The sequence below is a fragment of the Octopus sinensis genome, linkage group LG20, assembly GCF_006345805.1.
Source record: "Octopus sinensis linkage group LG20, ASM634580v1, whole genome shotgun sequence".
NCBI lineage: Eukaryota > Metazoa > Mollusca > Cephalopoda > Octopoda > Octopodidae > Octopus > Octopus sinensis.
The window spans coordinates 31,388,403-31,409,029 of record NC_043016.1 but is presented as its reverse complement, the minus strand read 5'-3'; the positions used below and the strand labels follow the sequence as shown (position 1 = coordinate 31,409,029).

General features: G+C 33.9%; 1 protein-coding gene across 2 annotated transcripts in view; it reads right to left on the bottom strand.

The window, feature by feature from the left end:
* Positions 1-6,896: 6,896 nt before the first annotated feature.
* LOC115222510 (eIF-2-alpha kinase GCN2) overlaps positions 6,897-20,627 on the bottom strand; it is an 87,995-nt gene continuing 74,264 nt past the window's right edge. For both annotated transcript variants that reach the window (XM_036511539.1, XM_036511540.1), the window contains 6 exons: positions 19,773-19,828; positions 18,589-18,709; positions 17,897-18,001; positions 16,317-16,366; positions 11,944-12,012; positions 6,897-7,978 (listed from right to left, as the gene is read on the bottom strand). In XM_036511539.1, the coding sequence (XP_036367432.1) occupies positions 7,924-7,978; positions 11,944-12,012; positions 16,317-16,366; positions 17,897-18,001; positions 18,589-18,709; positions 19,773-19,828 (456 nt within the window). In that variant the 3' untranslated portion in view covers positions 6,897-7,923. The remainder of the gene's footprint in view (positions 7,979-11,943; positions 12,013-16,316; positions 16,367-17,896; positions 18,002-18,588; positions 18,710-19,772; positions 19,829-20,627) is intronic.

Genomic DNA, 20,627 nt, shown 5'->3' with positions numbered 1-20,627 from the left:
TGCAGTAAAACAGAATGGATTTCTTAAAGGGAAATTGATTAAATATTAGAGATGAAAAATAGAGGTAATAATTTAAGAAAATTAAAGGTTAAAAAGAATCTATAAACTTAGAAAGTTTTTATATCAGTGACGCCTGCGATAGAAAGATGAAGACACCGGGGATAAGAGTAAAAAGAAAAGCATGAGGTATATGTTTTATTGTGTAGTCAATTGTTTTTAAAAGGACTTGTACTGCAGATTTATTTATAAAGAAGACTTATACTGTTTATACTTATATAGTACATACTTGTACAGTCACTAAACAGAAGCTAAAAATAAGAGAGAAAATGAGGTGTAGGAGAAATTTAAGGAATGCTATAAAATTATATATGATATGGCATACATATGAGTAAGGTAATTGTAAAGTATTATTTATGATAACACAACATAGTTATATAAAGTTATGAAAATGTATGCATATGAAATATATATACAGAGCAATGTATGTGCCAAAGTGGTAACCCTATTGTGTATATTTGTATAGCATATTTGAATAATGTAATTAAATAATTACCAATATGGTAATTTATAGTATAGCAATTTAGAGTTTTTCAATGAAAATTAATAGCTATGTCTGAATATTCTTATAACAGAATAAACTTTCTAGTCTTTCAGAGAGGCACAAAACACAAAAATGGTTGTAACATGATACAAAATTTCTTAATTTGATGTGGACATTTAGTGTGTTTGTCTTTCTAACTCCAAATATATTTCGACAAAGTAGTTTCTGATCATTTGATTAGGTGTTTAAAAATGTAGTGTTAGTCATATCTCAATTTAAACAAGTTAAACTTTAAACTGGTGTAGTCTAAAATAATAACTGGTACATTTTCTACTCACACTATATAGTGTACAACATTTTTTTTTTATTGAATTGAATAAATATGAATTTAATTTAATTTTCTTAAATATTGCCAAACTACTACAAATTGTCGTTTGTTGGACATCAACCATTTAAAAGACATTACATAAATTTTAAGCAATTGCATGGTTAAAAGGTATTAGGATTATAGGAAGCACAAGTTTTATTATTTTTAAGATTAAAGTTCAACAAGGATTCAGTAAAATTACCCATGATAAAATGGCTGCCTTTAATATTTTTCAAAACTCTACAGTATGATATTTTGTTTTCTATTTGTTATCCATGTAGCATTATTGTTATTGCTCTGATGATAATAATAGGTTATAGTAATTGGATGCTAGTAAGTTAGAAGTTAATGCTTTGGTATATTTTCTTAAATCTAAGCTGGTGGGTGGTTTGAATACATATAAATATATTGTAAAATTTGAATTGGTTTTCCATAGGAATGGAAGCTATGAGATATTGCATGATTAATTCAAAACAATGTGAATAAATAAGCATTACATTTGACAGAGTCATCTGAATGCTAATGGATTAAGATATGTGTTGTCAATGATTTTCAAGTTTAAATATTTAAATTTATTGCAAATTTTTCAGAAATATATCTGTTTGTGAGTTAATAATTTTTAAAAGCCATTATCACAGTATAAACTATTTGCTAAAAATATTATGTTTAGGTGCAATATACAAAGACAGATTAATTTGCAAATTTCTGCCAAGTCCATTAAAAGTTAAAGTTAATATCAAAGGAAGTAATACCCTTTTTCTTTATCTCCAAGTTTTTGTCAAAAAAATAACAGTGATTTCCTTCCACGTAACATGATTTTAATAATGGAATACGAGAACATGACTGGTAGTGGACATTGATGCTTTGTGAAGAGTTTATTACTTGAAAGGTAATAATCTATGCTATCAAACTGGATAAATTCATATTGTTGATTATTATTGATGTTATTGGACTATTTTGTAACTAAAATACTTTTGTTCCATAACAATAAATTACAAACTTCTTTTATTTTTATGCCTATTTTGCATGAAAAATCTTTTGCAATTTAATTGACTTTCAGTTGGATTCATACATTTTGTAAATGGGCTTCTCAGGAAATTAGTTTAAGATTCTTAAATGTGATATACAGTTTGCATAGTGCTAAAGCTTCAATAATTTCATTTCTGTTTAAGTGAATTACAATCTTTTCATATCCAAAGTTAATAGAATCAAGAGTGGTGTTATTCATATTTCTGTTCTTTTTTTTTTGTTCTTTTTTTTTATAAATCCATGGTGCTTTTTGATAGAAAGAGTGATTTGCTTCATAAAAATATTTTGCTTTGTCTAATTGTACAAAAAATTCATATTCTTCATCTTTTCCTAATTTTTTTTTCCTTTCTTAACTTTTACCTCTTACACTATACTGTATTTGATAAAACATTAAGTTTTTTACACACTCTATTCATATCAATTACCAACAACCAATCAAATTATATATCTTTTCAAATCTTTTTGTGACTTACCAAGGGAACACAAACTCTGTGTGTGTGTAGATGTTCTAAATTAAATCACTAAAGTCTGATAAGTCACACAAGTGAAGTTCCAGCTACTTTTAGATTTTATAGTACTCTATATTGGTTATTGAGCACTTTTAAACCTCTGTTTTAATTATTCATTTGCATGTGCGTGTGTGTGTGTGTTTTGGATATGACCTTATTACACTTAAATGTAGTTTTTAGCAGCATGAGAAACTGGTATTAACTAAATGACAAGATACCCAAAAAGTATCAAAACAATATAAAAGACAATATGAGTTTTTGTCAATGGCGTTGGTTTTAACGTTTAACCATACTGACTTACAAAGAGAGACAGATAGCTAAGCATGTAAATATTTAGAAAGACTGAGGAAGAAGCATAAATACAAATAGTTAGATTGATAGATAGATAGGTGGATAAATGAAGAAATGGCTGTGTAGATATATTGATAGACATACAGATATGGAATAAATTCAAATTAATTACAAACGGAGTGTTCTTGTGAGATAAGTTGTTTATATATCTGATGATGGCTCAATTATCTCTCTGTAGATTAAAAAAAAAATGACGATGATCGTGATATGTGTGTGTGATATCACCATCATTTGATGATGTCCACCCCATGCCAGCATGGAACATGGATGCTAAATGAATGATTATCATGATGATGATGACTCTCCTGTCTTGGAATATTGCATTAATGTAGTGTGACTGTAGAAATACTCCAAGATGCTACTATAACTTGTCATTTGGAGTATGTCATGAATATCTTACTTGGCATATAAAACTTTCATCTGATATATTTGGTGTCCAAATATATTAGGTGAATCATTAGGCAATATCCAAGGGAGTATGTTTCCTGTGTATTGTTGCTGTATGATAGATATTGTCTAAGGGTGAACTGGTTATGTGATCTTAACAAAAAACTGTGACCCCTTACAGTTTTTTTTAAGTTTCCAGTCATTTCTTCATAGCATCAAAGATTGACATAGTCTCAGTTTCTCTTGTTTTTCTTTTTATCTTTATGTCACTTCCTCTCCCTTTTCTCTTTCCTCCCACAATCTTATTCTTTCCTTCTTTCTCTTTTGCATTTTCATTTCTGCAATCATGAATGTCCTGGCCGCTATCAGCTTTTTAGCTAGTCACTTGGTTGGCATCAGAGCCAAGTGGTCTGTGATTTTTTTTTTTTTTTTCATATCTTTATTGTTATCTCTATCATTCTGGTTGACATCATAAGTAGATACATGAAGTCACTAGAATATAAAAATCCAACACCGAGCACCTTGCAATGGATGGCTCCCTAAGCTTGCACAATCTCACCTTTGAGTATCTGTCTATTTGCCAACATACCTATCCATCTACCCAACTTTCTACCTACCAACTTACCTATCCACCTATTCAGCTATGCATCTATCTAGCCATCTATTTATATGTCTGTCTCTCTATCTCTCTAAATGTCTGCCTGTCTTTGTCACCTCAACTATCAATATGGTTGAACATTAAAACCTAAACCAGCAATAAAAAAAAACCCATTGTCTGTTATACTATTCTGATATTTTTTGATATCTTGTGCTTGAGAATACTTGTCCAGCCAAGTGAAATCATAGTCATGGCTGATACCAGTGCCACCTGACTGATACCCATGCCGGTGGCACATAAAAAGCACCATTCGAGTACCGGTTGTCACGGAGGCAGTGACAGGTGATCAACGGATTTGGCAATATTCTGTGCTTGTGAAGACCTGTCAAGCCAAGTGAGATTGTAGTCATGGTTGATGCTGGTGTCACGTCAATGCCGGTGGCATATAAAAAGCATTCACTACACTCTTGGAGTGGTTGGCATTAGGAACAGCATCCAGCCATAGAAACCATACCAAATCAGATTGAGAATTGGTACAGCTCCCTGGCTTACCAGCTTCTGGTCAAACCATCCAATCCATGTCAGCATGGAAAATGGACACTAAATGATGATGATGATGATCTTGTCATTTAGTTACCTCGGTGTCTCACACTGCTATAAAGTACATTTACTGCTAAGAAGTCATTAACTACAGTCTAACTACATTGTATCATAAACACCAGCACACACTCATTTTTTGCTTCATAAGTATGTGAAAGAGTACACGGTATTTGTTGTAAAATATATCTATTTCTTCAAAACTAGAATATTTACTATGTGTGTGTGTGTGTGTGTGTGTATGTGTTCATGATATAAAGATGTAATAAATTATATAGATATTCTAAAGTATATAGGTATATAAAATAAAAATCTTATGGGAAGTAAAAATGTTTCTAAAAGTAAATCCATAAGTATAAAATTAAAATTGGGAGAAAAAAAATTTGTCTTTTTTACTTTATATACTGAAGTCAATTCTTATATAAGAATTTTAAATTAAATAACTTTATATAAATCATATATAAACGGGAAAAGCCTAATAAAAGAAAATAAGCAACAACATTTTTTTAAAATAATGATATAGTACGTTTCTAAATATCACTGCAAATATATATATGAAAGTGGAAACTGGTAAGATAAGAACAAAAAACAAAAAAAAAAAAAAAAAAAACAAATTAGAAAATGTGAAGACCCTCACCTCAATCAATGTAGAACTCAAGAAGCACCGAAAAGAAGTAAGAAATGAAGACCAAAAAAAAAAAAAACTCTCATGGATTAGTATTAAGCAAGAGCGAATGGAGAAGTGAATCAACATGAAAGCCAAGGAAAAAAAAATTCTCAGGACGGAAAACAGAAATGGAGGATTTGGTTATAGCTGACTAGATTACTACTAAGACATCAAATATAAATATATACATATATATATATAAAATAATATGTTACAATTATATACATACATATAAATATACATATATATATACACACATATATATATACACACATATATACATATATATATATATATACACACATATATAATATATATATTATATACACACATATATACATATATATATATATATACACACATATATACATATATATATATATATATATATATACACACACACATACATATAAATACATGTATATATATACATACATATATATACATACATATATATATACATACATACATACATATATACATACATACATATATATACATACATACACATACACACACACATACACACACACATACATACATACACATATATATATATATAAACACACACACACACACAAAAATAAAGCAATAAATCAAGAGATGAAGATAAAATGCAATTTTGATAATTCTAACAATTAAAATTATCATTTCTGGCTATCCAGTCCTTGCAAAGACAGAATATACACAATCATATATACATATACGAGGGGGGTGCTGATAAGTTCTTGGCTTTAAGGGTCTCGTAAAAGGCCTGATTAGAAGCCCATCCTTCCAAGTTCTTTTACAGGGCTTAGAAAAGCCAAAGCCAGGAACTTTTCAGCACCCCATCAGATGTAATTGATAACTAATGTCAGTATGCCAAAACTTTGGCATAAAAACTGAAAAATAGTAGCATGAATGATTTTAAATCCAGTGAATACCCCGGATACCCTGGATAAGATAATCTGGGACACGACTGTCTAGATCAACAAGATCTAACCATCTAGATATAATGAAAGACAGAGACGAAATTTCCATGTAAAACATTCCTTGAAAAGTAAAAATAAAATTGTCAAAGGTAAGATGACCTGGAATTGGAAACAGTCAAAATGGTACCAATAATAGTAGATTCACTGTACAAAGGGACTGAACAGAAGAAATACATAAATGTAATCAAGGGTTCAAAAATTTACACACAATCCTCCAAAAGTATTCCTTTGCAATACAGCACACATTCTATATAAAATACAACTAGAACATACATCCATCTCTCAGAATATACATCAACAGACTCACAGTTCAATTGTATGAAAGTTTTCATAAGAGCAACATCAAAAACCAACATTCTCTTGAACCTTGAATGACAAAACCACATGCACTTTAGAAATATAGGTGTATGCCTAATGGTGCAGGAAAAAAACACTTACATGTAGCATTGAAAATATAATAGTATATTGGTACAAACATGCAAATTTACATCTCTATATATCTATATCTACATATGTATGTGTGAGTAAACATGAATTTTGTGTAATTGTGAATATGAGCATGATTGACTGTGTTTTGTTGTGAACGAATGTGAGTTTGTATAAATGTGCATGACTGTAATTTATGTATCACTCTGTAAAGATATCTTCTCTGTCTGCACAAAATATAATGGCTTTACAGCTGAATGTCTTTCCATATTTCATCTATTTTATGATAAAGTGAAAATAGCATTTATTTCCCAGACAGGCAAACACTAGTAGGTTATTTAAACACACAATGCCAGCAGTAAGGTTTATGCTTAAAAATATAAACAAGTCACACAGATAAAAATATATGTGTTTACATTAGAAGAATATTATTTTTCCTTTCATATTTTTTTCTTTAAATAAATTATTTACAGTTAAATGAAATGGTTTGATAGCCTATCAAATGAAAAAAAAACTTCACAGAGTTGTATTAACAACCTCTTTTCTAAAAGTCTTCACTAAAATGTTTTATATTACTTCAATCATCATTCCCTCAGATTATTCTAATTCTATCCCTAAATTTAACTTTGCATATAAATACATATATAGCAGATAATTATATATTCCAATTTATGAAACTGGTTTTAATTAGATCAGAAAATTTCACTGCATAATTCTCTTACATACCATTACAATAAAATTACTATCAAATGAAACAAATTTGTAACTTCAGATTTAAAAAATTAGCATTTTGTTTCTCTTTAACCATTTTTAATATTCCATGCATTAACATCAACAGTAACACATGTATTGCAGTGAATTACTTCATTTATAAATAATTCTAGTTTCCATTTATACTCTTGCATATTATTTAAGAATTGATTCATTATTGTTTCGGGAGATACGGTGAAGGCTAGACTTTGCAGAAGAGGCCAGAAAAGTTATTATATGAAAAGTTATTACCTGTACTCATTAGGAAAATATAAAACAATAATATTAGCCTTTAACGAATACTATTGATTTCTTCTTTTTTTTTCCTCACCGCATTTCTTGTTAATGTTTTAATGCCCTTCGCCTTAAAAAATGTTAACACAAACTGGCTTATTTGTCTGATCAGAACTGAAATATTCCTATCCATTAATGCAATAAGAGATCACAACGAAATCACAGAAGGAGAAACTGAATGGTATTGATACAGATAAATAGATATATTGAGTTTCTGTAATATTTAAACTAACTAAATGATTAAATTTAACCCATTTCAATATGGTTAGACAAAAAAAAAAGTTTGAAAATATCTTTTTTGCTTTGTATTTTTTCTGACTAGTGTCAAATTAGGAAAAAAAATGAAAGAAGAAAAGGACAAACAGACAGATTGAGGCATCACTGTTGCTTGGTAAACATCATTTTTTTTTTCTTGTTATCACAAAGTTGCTGAATTTCATAAAATTATGTACGTGTCACTCTGCTTACTGTATAATATTATGCAATCACCACTGAAAGAAAGTAAAGACAAAATAGAAGAACATGTTTTAAAATAATCGTTCCTGATACAGGTAAAAAAAATTGACATTTATTTTATGTGTCATCAGAAAAATTTTTTTTGATAATTAATATAGTTACAAATTCACCAGTGCTACCTGACTGGTACTCAAAAAGCACTATTTGAGTGTGGTTGATGCCAATACTGTCTGACTCGCTCCCGTGCTGGTGGTATGTAAAAAGCACCCACTACACTCTTGAAGTGGTTAGTGTTAGGAAGGGCATCCAGCTGTAGAAACCTTATTAGATCAGACTGGAGCCTGGTGTAGCCTCCCAGCTTGCCAGTCCTCAATCAGACTGTCCAACCCATGCCAGCATGGAAAGTGGCCAATAAACAATGATGATGATACAGCAAACAACATATTTTATGTTGTTGATATCAAACATTCAAAGGAATGTGAATTAACTCTTTTTTTCTGAAATGTGCATCTCTGATCATGTGCAGAAGTAGTGGGGGAGCATCATAGCCATGCGTTGAGAGGAAATCTTTGGGGTTTGGATGATTCGCCCTTGGAAACATAGGTATTTCATTCATCATCCTTAAACAAACCTTATTCAGGGACCTTTGGAGTGGGATGGGTTTCTCGACTTGAAGAAAACTCTAACTGTGCCCCACCTGCAAGGTCATGCGCAGTTTATCTTGATATGAGATCACCATGTCGTGCACATTTGGTTGTGATGCATGTGCCTGGTGTACCCTTATCAGATGGGTAGTCATGATGGGTATACTGGGCTTCGTATATTTTACCCCAGTGTAACTTTGATGGCATGCACTGCTCTCTCACTCAATAATAATAATAATAATAATAATAATAATAATAATTTCTACTGTAGGCACAATGCCTGTAATTTTGGGGAGGTGTAAGTTAATTATATCGACCCCAGTACTCAACTGGTACTTAATTTATCAACCTTGAAAGGATGAAAGGCAAAATCAAAGTCAGTGGAATTTGAACTCAGAATGTAGCAGCAATTGAAATACTGCTAAGCATTTTGCCAGCCATGCTAATGATCCTGTCATTAGCATGGCTGGCAAAACAACAATAATAATAATGTCAGAGGACTGTCTCATGCTCAAATATATGCTTTGACAGAGTTTCTATGGCTAGATAAAAGTTATAAACAATAGCATGTAAATATTGGATTGAAAATCCCTTTTAGTCAGAACAAGCAAAAGGCTGTCCATGGGACGTAAACCCACATCTCCTATAGATATGACAGGTGTTCTACTAAAGTAGTCCTTCATGAATTTCTCCACCCATTTTGGAAACTTTCTTATTTCTTTATTGCCCACAAGGTGCTAAACATAGAGGGGACAAACAAGGACTGACAAAGGGATTAAGTCGATTACATTGACCCCCAGTTCGTAATTGGTACTTAATTTATCGACCCCAACAGGATGAAAGGCAAAGTCGACCTTGGCGGAATCTGAACTCAGAATGTAGAGACAGATGAAATACCGCTAAGCATTTCGTCCGGCATGCTAACATTTCTGCCACCTAAACTTTCTTACTACCAAGAATTACACATTAATGTCAGAAGAATTTTAAAAATCACAGTTGTGGTCATTGCTGGTGTCATGTAAATGGCACCTGTGCTGGTGACACATAAAGTGTACCCACTACACTCTTGGAGTGGTTGGCATTAGGAAGGGCATTCAGCTGTGGAAACTATGCCAAATCAGATTGGAACCTGGTGCAGTCAAACCATCTAACCCACGCCAGCAAGGAAAGTGGACGTTAAATGATGATGATGATGATATATGCTGCAACCAGTACATATTTAGGATGAAAGACCTATGCCTAGTTATCATATGAAAGATTAACTCTGCACAGCCTTTCCATACAATAAAAAGATTGAAAACAATGCTTTTATGCTAAAAATATTGCATTAGTATGCATTGCTATGCTTAAATTTTGTTCATGCCCTTTGGTGGAGGCATATGGCCTAGTGGTTAGAGCAGTGGACTCGCAGTCGAGGGATCACGGGTTCGAATCTCAGACTGGGTGATGTGTGTGTTTATGAGCGAAACACCTAAGCTCCATGCGGCTCCGGCAGAAGGTAATTGTGATCTTCTGCTGACTCTTTCGCCACAACTTTCTCTCACTCTTTCCTCCTGCATCTTGCAGCTCACCTGCGATGGACCGGCGTCCCATCCAGGTGGGGAACCTATACGCCAAGGAAACTGGGAAACTGGCCCTTATGAGCCAGGCATGGCTCAAGAAGGAACAAACAACAACAACATGCCCTTTGGACAAGATTTTTTCTTCCTTAATTTATAAAAGGGCAGTGGCCTACTGGTTAGGATGTTGCAGTCACAGTTGCTATATCGTTCAGTTCCTAGACTAGCTGATGTATTGTATTCTGTATGTCACGTCACCCCAGTCTGCTCATCTGTAAATGGGTAACCTTGTGACAGATTGATGTACAAGGGTAAGATGGTTACTCAGGGAAATCACCTGAACCAAGGCCACATGAGCCATGTTCTGTACTCAGTAATCAAAGGGATGAATAGTACAATCCCTACTTGTTGGGATTGGTTGTTCAACCACGTTGAACATTATTTGGTATTTATTTAGTCAAGGTTTATTATTATTGCTATTGTGTTGTTTTATACATTACCTCTCAGCTGAAAGCTTATGGTTTAACAATTTATAGCTGAGCATAAGCATCCAGGGCAAAAATAGCACCCACTGGCTCATTGTGTTCGCTATGAACAAGCACCCCAAAGAACTATAGTTACATATATTGCTGGTACCTCAGGCTAGCAGCCATGATTGTCTCATACCAAGTACTACTAATGTGTTCTTACATTCACTTTTTAAGACTGTGGGGTATAAATCAAGAGAGAATTAGGTGCTATTTCTAGATCTGACAGCAAATAAGAGTTAATGACATCATAAGAACCATCAAAGACAACAAATATAGATGGGATGGTCACATCGTGTGACTGAAAGACAACAGTTGGACAGTTAGGGAGAGTGACAGACTGGAAACTAAGACAATGGACAAGCTCAAGAGGACAACCAAATACAAAATAGCAAGATGACCTCACTCACTCCCTGGGGCTTACATGGCTAATACTGACCAGAGACAGCTAGTGGTGAAAGGAGTTCAGGGAGGGGTTCCTCTTTCAGGAGTGATGGAACCCTAGAAATCTCAAAATTACTAGCAGATTATAAAAACACATAATGATTCTCACATTTGGCAGTATTATGGTCAGTGAAAAGAATCTGATCTGTGAGTAGAAAATTGATATCTATTGGTCTTATTGCTTAGCTACAAGTTAGCCACTCCTAGAAAACAGAAATCCCCCTAATTTCTAGGTGTAGGTTGCAAGAATCAAAGAACTCTCTTTCTCTCTCTCTCTTTGTCAACTCAAAATGTTACTCTTTTACTTGTTTCAGGCATGCTGGGGCACTAACTTGAAGGGTTTTGTTAAACAGATCAACCCCAGTACTTATTTTTAAAGTCTAGTACTATATTTCTGTTGGTTTCTTTTTGCCAAACTGCTAAGTGGCAGGAGACATAAATAAAGCAATACCAGTGGTCAAGGGAATGATGGGGGGACAAACAAAGTACAAAGACACACACATAAATTACAGGCTTCTTTCAGTTTCTGTCGACCAAATCCACTTACAAGGCTTTTGTCAGCCCAAGGCCATAGAAGAAGACACTTGTCCAAGGTGCTATGCAGTGGGACTGAACCCAGAACCACGTGGTTGGGAAGCAAACCTCTTATGCAGTCACACCTTCACCTATATCAAAACAGCCACACCTGTACTTATATCCACACAACAATGTCTGTTCCTGAATTCTTGTATTTTTGACTTACCATTATATTAATAAGAAATGTATTTGGATTACTTTAACTAAGTAAAAAAAATATTTAAACAAAAACAAGAAAATGTAATATTACCAATTATCATTTTTCAGTTTTTTAATACTTTCATTTACTTCTCTTGTTAGCTGCTTGTCTTTTGACTTGCTGCAAAATGCAAAATTAAATTATTTTTAATAAAATGAAATAATTTTATTCTGTTGTGTCTGGGGAGAGTCATTTTCTTTTTGTGCCTTATAATGTAACACACTCACCAGTAAAATTTCCACTTACTTCTTATTTTTATTTTCCTAAAATTTTCGTTGCGTCTTGCAACCCTTTCAATAGTCTTGACTCTTTATACATTTTATATATAATGTATATAAAGTATACATTATATACATTATAAAGCACAAAAAGAAAATGACTCTCCCCAGACACAACAGAATATGCTTCAACACACAAACTCATATAAAGAATCTTGCAAACCAAATCCCAAAACGAGAAATAATTTTAATTATCATTATATCAATAACAGAATTGGTTAGTCCACATTACGCTTTTAGGAGCATAAGACCGGTTTCCTGGTTTCTCTGGTGCATATGGTCCCCACTGGAGAGGACACTGGTCCATTCTAGGAGTACTCTTTTATACCAGCTGAGTGAACTGAAGCAACATGAAATGAAGTGTTTTGCTCAAGAACATAACAAATCACTTGGTCCAGGAATTGAAACCACAATCTTATGATCATGAGTCCAACACCCTAACCGCTAAGCCATATGCTTCTACAAATAATAGAATTAATAAAGTAAAAATAATTCAAATTAAGTAAATAATTTCTTAACCAGTAAATATATAAATAAATAATACTTTCTAACATAGGCGCAGGTCTGAAATTCTGGGACAGGGTGACAGTTGATTAGATTGTCACCAGTACTTGACTGGCACCTTATTTAATCAACCCCCGAAGAATGAAAAACAAAGTTGATTTTGGCAGGATTTGAACTCAGAATCTAAAGAGACAGAAAAAAATATCACAAGGCATTTTCCCCAAAGCTCTAACAATTCTGCCAATACACCATGCATGAATACATGAATGAATAAATAAAATAACAACCCTTCTAAGTGGCAGAAGGCTTTACCATAGGTAGGTGTTGGTTATTATGTAGCACCAATACTAAAATAACTGCACTACCTGTTTGCTGTTGCTGCCATTAAAATGCAGCAATGTCCTACATAGACTTCTCAGATGAATTTATAAGACTATCTTTTATATTTTACCTTGCACTTGTTTCAGCTGTTAGGCTGTAGCCACTCTGGGGCATCACCTCGAAGAATTTTTAGTCAAATTAATCAACCCCAGTACTTATTCTATCAGTCTCTTTTGCCAAACCAATAACTTATGGGGATGTAAACACACCAACACCAGTTGTCAAGCAGTAGTGGAGGGCAAACACAGACACGAAGACACACACTCATATATATATATATATTTAGTAAAAACAATTAAGATTCAAGTGAATTCCAATGAATTCAAATGAATATGGTTCTTAACTTAGATGCACCAGAATTGTTTATGGTATTAACCATAAAAAATGTGGGGTGATTATAACCAAGAAAAAAGCAACAAGAATGGATTAGTAGTTTAGTACAATTGTTTCATTCTAAGAACAATTTTATTTAAAGCTGCAAGTATTGCAGCAAATACAAATGTCCAGTATTCATCAGCTAAATCACATATATGTTTTCCAGACATCCTAGAGAGTGTGTCTATCCTCATGAAGTATTAGGAGTGAGTTCTATGAAATTTAAAGTCAAATTATAAGCAGACTTAAATTGCTTTCTAATGATGCACAGTTTTATAAAAAGACTAGCAGTATCGCCCGGCGTTGCTCAGGTTTGTAAGGGAAATAACTATAAAGCATATTTAGAGAGTTATAGCCACAAAATAGAAAAAAAATGGAAAAAAATGATGGTAAATTTTTTTGAGAGTAAAAAAAGGTGGAGTTGCGTTCCCTAGACAGTTTGCGGTTTGTGTTTCTGATTCTCGACCCCATGTCGAATTTATCGATTTTTTTCAGAACTGGGTGAACTTTTCAAAATTTTCGCTGCGTTAGTTTTGAATTATGACATTGGGCTATGTGTGTGTCAAGTTTCATCAGAATCGGTTGAAAGCCGTGGTCAGGGTGAGGGTACAAGCAAACAGACACACAGAAACACGCACAGACAAACTGCCATTTATATAAAGAGAGATTGTTAACTCTGGGAAGTTAACTCTGGGAAGTTAACAATCTTTTTATAAAACTGTGCATCATTAGAAAGCAATTTAAGTCTGCTTATAATTTGACTTTAAATTTCATAGAACTCACTCCTAATACTTCATGAGGATAGACACACTCTCTAGGATGTCTGGAAAACATATATGTGATTTAGCTGATGAATACTGGACATTTGTATTTGCTGCAATACTTGCAGCTTTAAATAAAATTGTTCTTGGTATGAAACAATTGTACTAAACTACTAATCCATTCTTGTTGCTTTTTTCTTGGTTTTATATATATATATATATATATATATATACAACAGTCTTCTTTCAATTTCTGTCTACCAAATCCACTCACAAGCTTTGGTCAGTTTGAGGCTACAGTAGACGACACTTACCCAAAGTTCCACACAGTAGGACTGAACCCAGAACCATGTGATTGAGAAGCAAGCTTCTTACCACACAGCCATGCCTGTACCTATGAACTATTTGAAGTTCATAGGGCAATTATATTAAATAGGTTAAGTCGTTGTTCATATAATTAATGCATTATTATCATTGTTAACATCATCATTGTTTTTCTGTTGGTATGGGTGAGGTAGTTTGACAGCAACTAGCAATGCAGAAAAAAACTGCACCAACTTCTATTGTCTGTTTTGGCATGGTTTCTACTGTTGGATGCCCTTCCTAACACCAGCTACTTTACAGAGTGCACTAGGTGCTTTTTATGTGTCAGCAGCAGCAGTGAAATCACTAAATAACTTGCAGGACAAGACCTCTCAACTGAATGGGAAATAGTATTGAGGGAGAGAGAAAGTGTCTTGAATTAGAAGAAAAAAACATGACTACCTTAGAGAGAGTGGAGGAGGAAGATATGATAGGGAGAGAGAAGAGAGCCTGTACACCCATTTTAGAGGGCAAATGTATATAGTGAAGTAGGCTGAGGATTGTAGAGGGTGAGTGCGTGGGTGAGTTTGCAAGATACTGAAAGGAGAGGGGGGCTAGAGGAAGGAGGGGATGTAATGAGTGGGCACTGATAGAGGGAGGGGATATTAGGTAGATATATTGTGGAGAAGGGTTCAAGGGAACATATGTGCAGGTAGGTACATGAGGGAGAACAGAGGGGAGAAGGAAGGGAGAAACAGCAGGGGTGAGAAGGGACAAGGACATGGATTTTACTTAGCTGGGTGGGTCTTCTTAAGCACAGTAAATCTCTAATTTGTCCTTTGTAAGGGAGGGATGAAAAAAAAATTTATCGATGACTTATATTATTTTCATTCTTTTGACAAGTAAGGGAAGCATCCCCAGGTCTGTCTTGGTCTTATTTATAACTTAATAAATACAGGAAGCTTAGTTAAAAGTATTGTGGTGAAAGTTTCAAATGGTAGGGACAGGCCAAGAACAAGGTAGGCAGTAAGTGAAGGTCAAAAGGAACGATAAAGAAAGAAATTGTACAAAAACATGCAGTGTATAGGACACATGTTTAACCCATGTCAACTGAAAAGATTTAAGCCAGAATGTAAAGTGGTTGGTGTTCAGAATGGCATCCATCAGTAAAAATCTTGCTAAAACTGACCTCGCCTGTGCTTGTGCTGCGTAAAAAGCACTAAGTCCACTTTGCTGAGTGGTTGGTGTTAGGAAGAGCATCCAGCTGTAAAACTCTTGTCAAAACAGTCACAGATGTCTGGTGCAGGCTTCTGCCTGGCTGGCTCTTGTGAAATCGTCCCACCCATGCTATGGAATGTAAACATTGAACGACGACAACAACGATGATGATGATGACAACAACAACGATGGCAATCATCATCATCATTATTATTTAATGTCCGTTCTCCATGCGGGCATGGGTTGGACAGTGGTGATAACAAAGACTGAAAAATATTCAATATTTCTTCCAGTTTTTATATTTCTTTTCTGAGACCATACTAGACTGAATAGATCTGGATTTGCAATATATTCATGTAGAAAAGCTAAATACTTTCTCTAAAATCAGCCCTATATATATTAGAGATAGCAACTAGGCTTAAGCTTAGCAAATTTCTTACCAAACAACAGAAAGGGGATTAAACTTTATTCTTTTAATAGTATCAGCTCAGGGCTGTGGCCATGCTGGGACATGCAACACTGTAATCTTTTAGCACTGTTTTCCCATTTAAAAAACCAATGCAGAAAAGAAAGTAGGAAAAAACAGCTCAATTAAAATACTTACCAGTTTTTGGCTGAAGAGTTTTTTCTATCACATGACAGGTTGTTTGTAAACTATGAAAAGAAACCAGCATAGGAGAAATAAGAAAGAATTTTAAAACAGCACAAAGAAAATATCAGTGTTAATGTTTAATAACAGAGGACTCCAGTGTAATCCATGGGCAGGAGAGATGCAGCTGAAGTGTACGAGAGTAGAAAGTTCAGGTAGAATAGTCCAGTGTAGAAGGTGTAAAAGTTCGTTGGGTAACGAGAGGAGACAGGATCAACTGGTGCAACCACGTAAGCATGTAATATATGGGGAGAATTCACAAAAAAACAAAGGACGAAGACTGGTGGTGTAAACAACAGGTGTATTAGTTTAACACTCGGGAAGTGAAAAAGTCTTTAATGTTTTGAGTCTATGCTCTTCTACAGAAAGGAACACAGAAAGAAACAAGGAGAGAAAATAAAGAATGTGTAATGGCTAGTGTTCTCTCTTTATTTTCTCTCCTCGTTTCTTTCTGTGAAAGAGCATAGGCTTGAAATGTAAAAGACTTTTTCACTTCCTGAGCATTAAACTAATACATCTGTTTGTTGTCTACACTACCTGTCTTCGTCCTTTGTTTTTTTTTTGTGAATTCTCCCCTTAATGTTTAATAAAGCAGAAGCTTCTATGTGGTCACCTAACTTTCTGGAAATAGTAGTCAAATCTCCCTTGAATCCAACCTTAATATCTTAAATAAAGTAGGATATATTGAACAATGTAGTTTCTGCTATAAAAAAAAATAGGATGTTTGCAGCATTCAACATCTTTAACCCTTTAGCATTCAGATTACTCTGTTAAATGTAATGCTTATTTATTCACATTGCTTTGAATTAATCAAGCATTATCTCATAGCTCTGAGATTTTCAATGATGTGATTGTTTCTTTTTTTAGGGTAAATGTAAGAGGCCAGATGTGGTCAGTTTGAACATTAAATGTGCAGAATATTTGGGCTGGATATTGCTGGTTTAATCCTTTAGCATTCAGATTACTCTGTCAAATGTAATGCTTGTTTATTCACATTGCTTTGAATTAATCAAGCATTATCTCATAGCTTGGAGATCTCAATGATGTTTATTTTCACAACATTGTAGGGAAGGCGTGAAAGGCTGGATCTGGCCAATTTGAACATAAAACAAGCAGAATATTTTGGCTGTATATCATCATCATTATCATCATCGTTTAATATCCATCTTCCATGCATGCATAGGTAGTACAGTTGACAGAATCTGGCCAGGTAGAAAACTACCCTAGGCTACTGTGTCTGTTTTGGCAGGGTTTTTATAGTGGGATGCCCTTCCTAACACCAACCACTCTGCAGAGTGGACTCGTGCATTTTATGTGGCATTAGCATAGGCAAGGTTAGTTTTGGTATGATTTTTACAGCTGGATATCCTTCCAAATGCCAACCACTTTACAGTGTGGACTGGATGCTTTTACATGGCCTGTTTAATTGCCAAAGGAGTTAAATCATAGATTTGGTCAACCATGACAGCTCTAGGGACTAAACAATGACAACAGTGTTAAAAACAGTTTCATTGATATAAAATACATCAACTTACAACAATTTCATCAAGAACTTCTTTAGAAAGATCAGCAGCAATCACTTGTATTGTAGAACCATTCAAAGGAGCCCATTTCAAACTTCCTTCAAGTTTTGAACAAATCTAAAATTAAAATTTTCATATCTTTTAGTGGATGTACATTATAAATGGCTCAATTATCACATTTATTTTTTTATTCTTATCACTATTTTTTTACTTGCTTCAGGCAATGGCCTGTAGACATGTTTTCATTTGTCTTACTCATTTTTACATTCTGGTGTTTTGCTGGGAATGGCGATTTGACGTCTATGTTTAGCATAAAGGGTGTCCACTTTAGTGGTCATTCCTCTTAATTTTATATGCAACACAATTTTTAATCTTCGGATATGCTAAGCCACTGGTTTTAATTGATCAACATCAATTTCTACCTTTATTATTCAATTTTATATATATATATAGAACTGTTGGTATACATAACATGGATATATATATATATATAATGTAAGTGGTCAACACAATATATATACAAATTATATTTTTGCATTGTTCTAATTAAGTTCTAATTGTTGCTATTGTTGTTGTTTTTCTGGTGGTGGTGGTGGTGGTAGTGAAAGTTTCATGCTTTTATGCTAGCATAGCCAACATGAGAGTTATAAACTTCAATCCCAAACCACTCCCACATAACAGATATTAAAAAAAAAATTACTTACTGCAGTTTCAATTTTACTGTTCCCATGCACTTTCTTGTGGTTGATATGGACAAATTTGAAATGAAAGTCATTGCTTTTCGCTGCAGGATCATTCTCAATGGGGTTTTCTGAAAATCCATCTCTGTAAAAAAAGTTTTTTTTAAATGGATGAAATAATAAAAGAAATAAGAACCACACAAACATCCAGAGAAGCACTCAATGTTATATATGAAATACAGATGGACAAATAGTTACCTGAGTTGTTCCATCAAATAATTGCAGTAGGATTCTACAATTTATCCATAAAAAAACATTTGAATTACAAAAAAACAATGCTAAGTGTTTTATAATATAATCAAGCACATCATAAAATAGAAAAATGGTTTTAAAAATTTTCTTTGATTTTATGTCCAAGATTTCCTAGCTCACTATTCATTAGAACTATTTATGTCATTAATTAATAGGATATACATTGAAAGAATCTGTCAAAGAGCTGCTTAAAATCATTAAGAAGCATGACCACATGATTAAGACGCTTGCATTACAACCAAATTGTTTCAAGTTCAGACCCATTTTGGAGCACTTTGGAGAAATATCTTTAACTTTGTCATCTTGTCTGAAAGGTCCAGTGTCTTGAGGTCATCCTTCAGTACTTTGTCCCATGTTTTCTTGGCTCTCCCTCTTCCTCTTCACCAGCCTTAACAACACTTCTGCTGTGGAGAATGGGTCTTCTTGAATGCAGCACGGCACCAGATATTTTGGTCCTTTGTCATCTTGTCCAAGAGGTTCAGTGTTCTGAGGTTGTCCTTCAGTACTTTGTCCCATGTCTTCTTGGGTCTTCCTCTTCCACAAGTTCCATACACTTGGAGTGAATAGTACTTCTTTTTGGAGGTGTTGGAAAATTAGAGAAATACTAATTGAAGCATCTGATGTGAAGGCATTATACCAGGTAGCTAGAAGAGAAGTTAGGCGGCAGATATATTGGAAAGAAGGTCTGTAAATGTCCAACAATGTGAGAACTATATGTATGAGATGTTCATGATTGCAAGACTGGGTATCAGAGACAATGTGGTGATATGTGTATGTGGATGCATAATAGTACACTTGAACTTCGTGATTCTTAAGAGAAAAAAGCATGGAAGTGTTGCTATGAAAGGTCATTAAATGTGGAGAATGCATGAGAGAAAGGAAATATTGATACATACCCTTTGGTTTGCTTTTTCTTTCTTTGCGATTTTCCTTGAGAATTATCAAACATGTCCTGTATGTAATAAGGAAAAAAAGAGAAGCAAAAAAATTTATATAAATGGGTATATGTGTGGATAGATACATTGACAAGTATTAAGAATGCAAAGAATGAATTTGATTCTACAAAATTTGCAAAATGTATGATTGAATGTGCTGTGCATATTTTACAAATCTATTTTCAGAAAAGGTGTATAATTTGTCAGAGCTTTTCGGTGTTTCCCAATAGGGGGAGATCGAGATAATTAGGGTGTGGTCACTAATGTTCAGTTTGAAATTATTTTACATTAAAGGTTGCCAAGAAAACACGACATACAAAGGCACAGGATTGGCTATTTGGTGAGAAGTTTGCTCTCCAACCACATATTTCTTGAGGAAGTATCTTCTAATTTAGCCCCAGGATGACAAAAGCCTTGTGAATGGATTTAGTAGACAGGAACTTAAAGAAGCCCATTGTGTGTGCATATAAACATGTGTGTGTGGGAGGGGGGACATAAATGTGCATGTGTGCACATATGCTTCTGCTTGTTTCCATGGCTGCTTGGCAACAAGTGGTTGGTTTGTTTATATCCCCATGACTTAATAGTTCACCATAAGAAGCCAACAGAATAAGTACCAACCCTAAAAATAAAATAAGTATTGCGGGTCTATTCATTCAACTAAACCCTTTCAAAGTAGTGAGTGCCCCAGCATGGCTACTGTCCTAAGACTGGAACAAGTAAAAGAAGGATGGATGAAGAATTTTTGCATTGTTTACTGCAAAATGTAATGGGAATATCAGAAAGAGAAGCAGACACAGTTGCATTGAGTAGGTT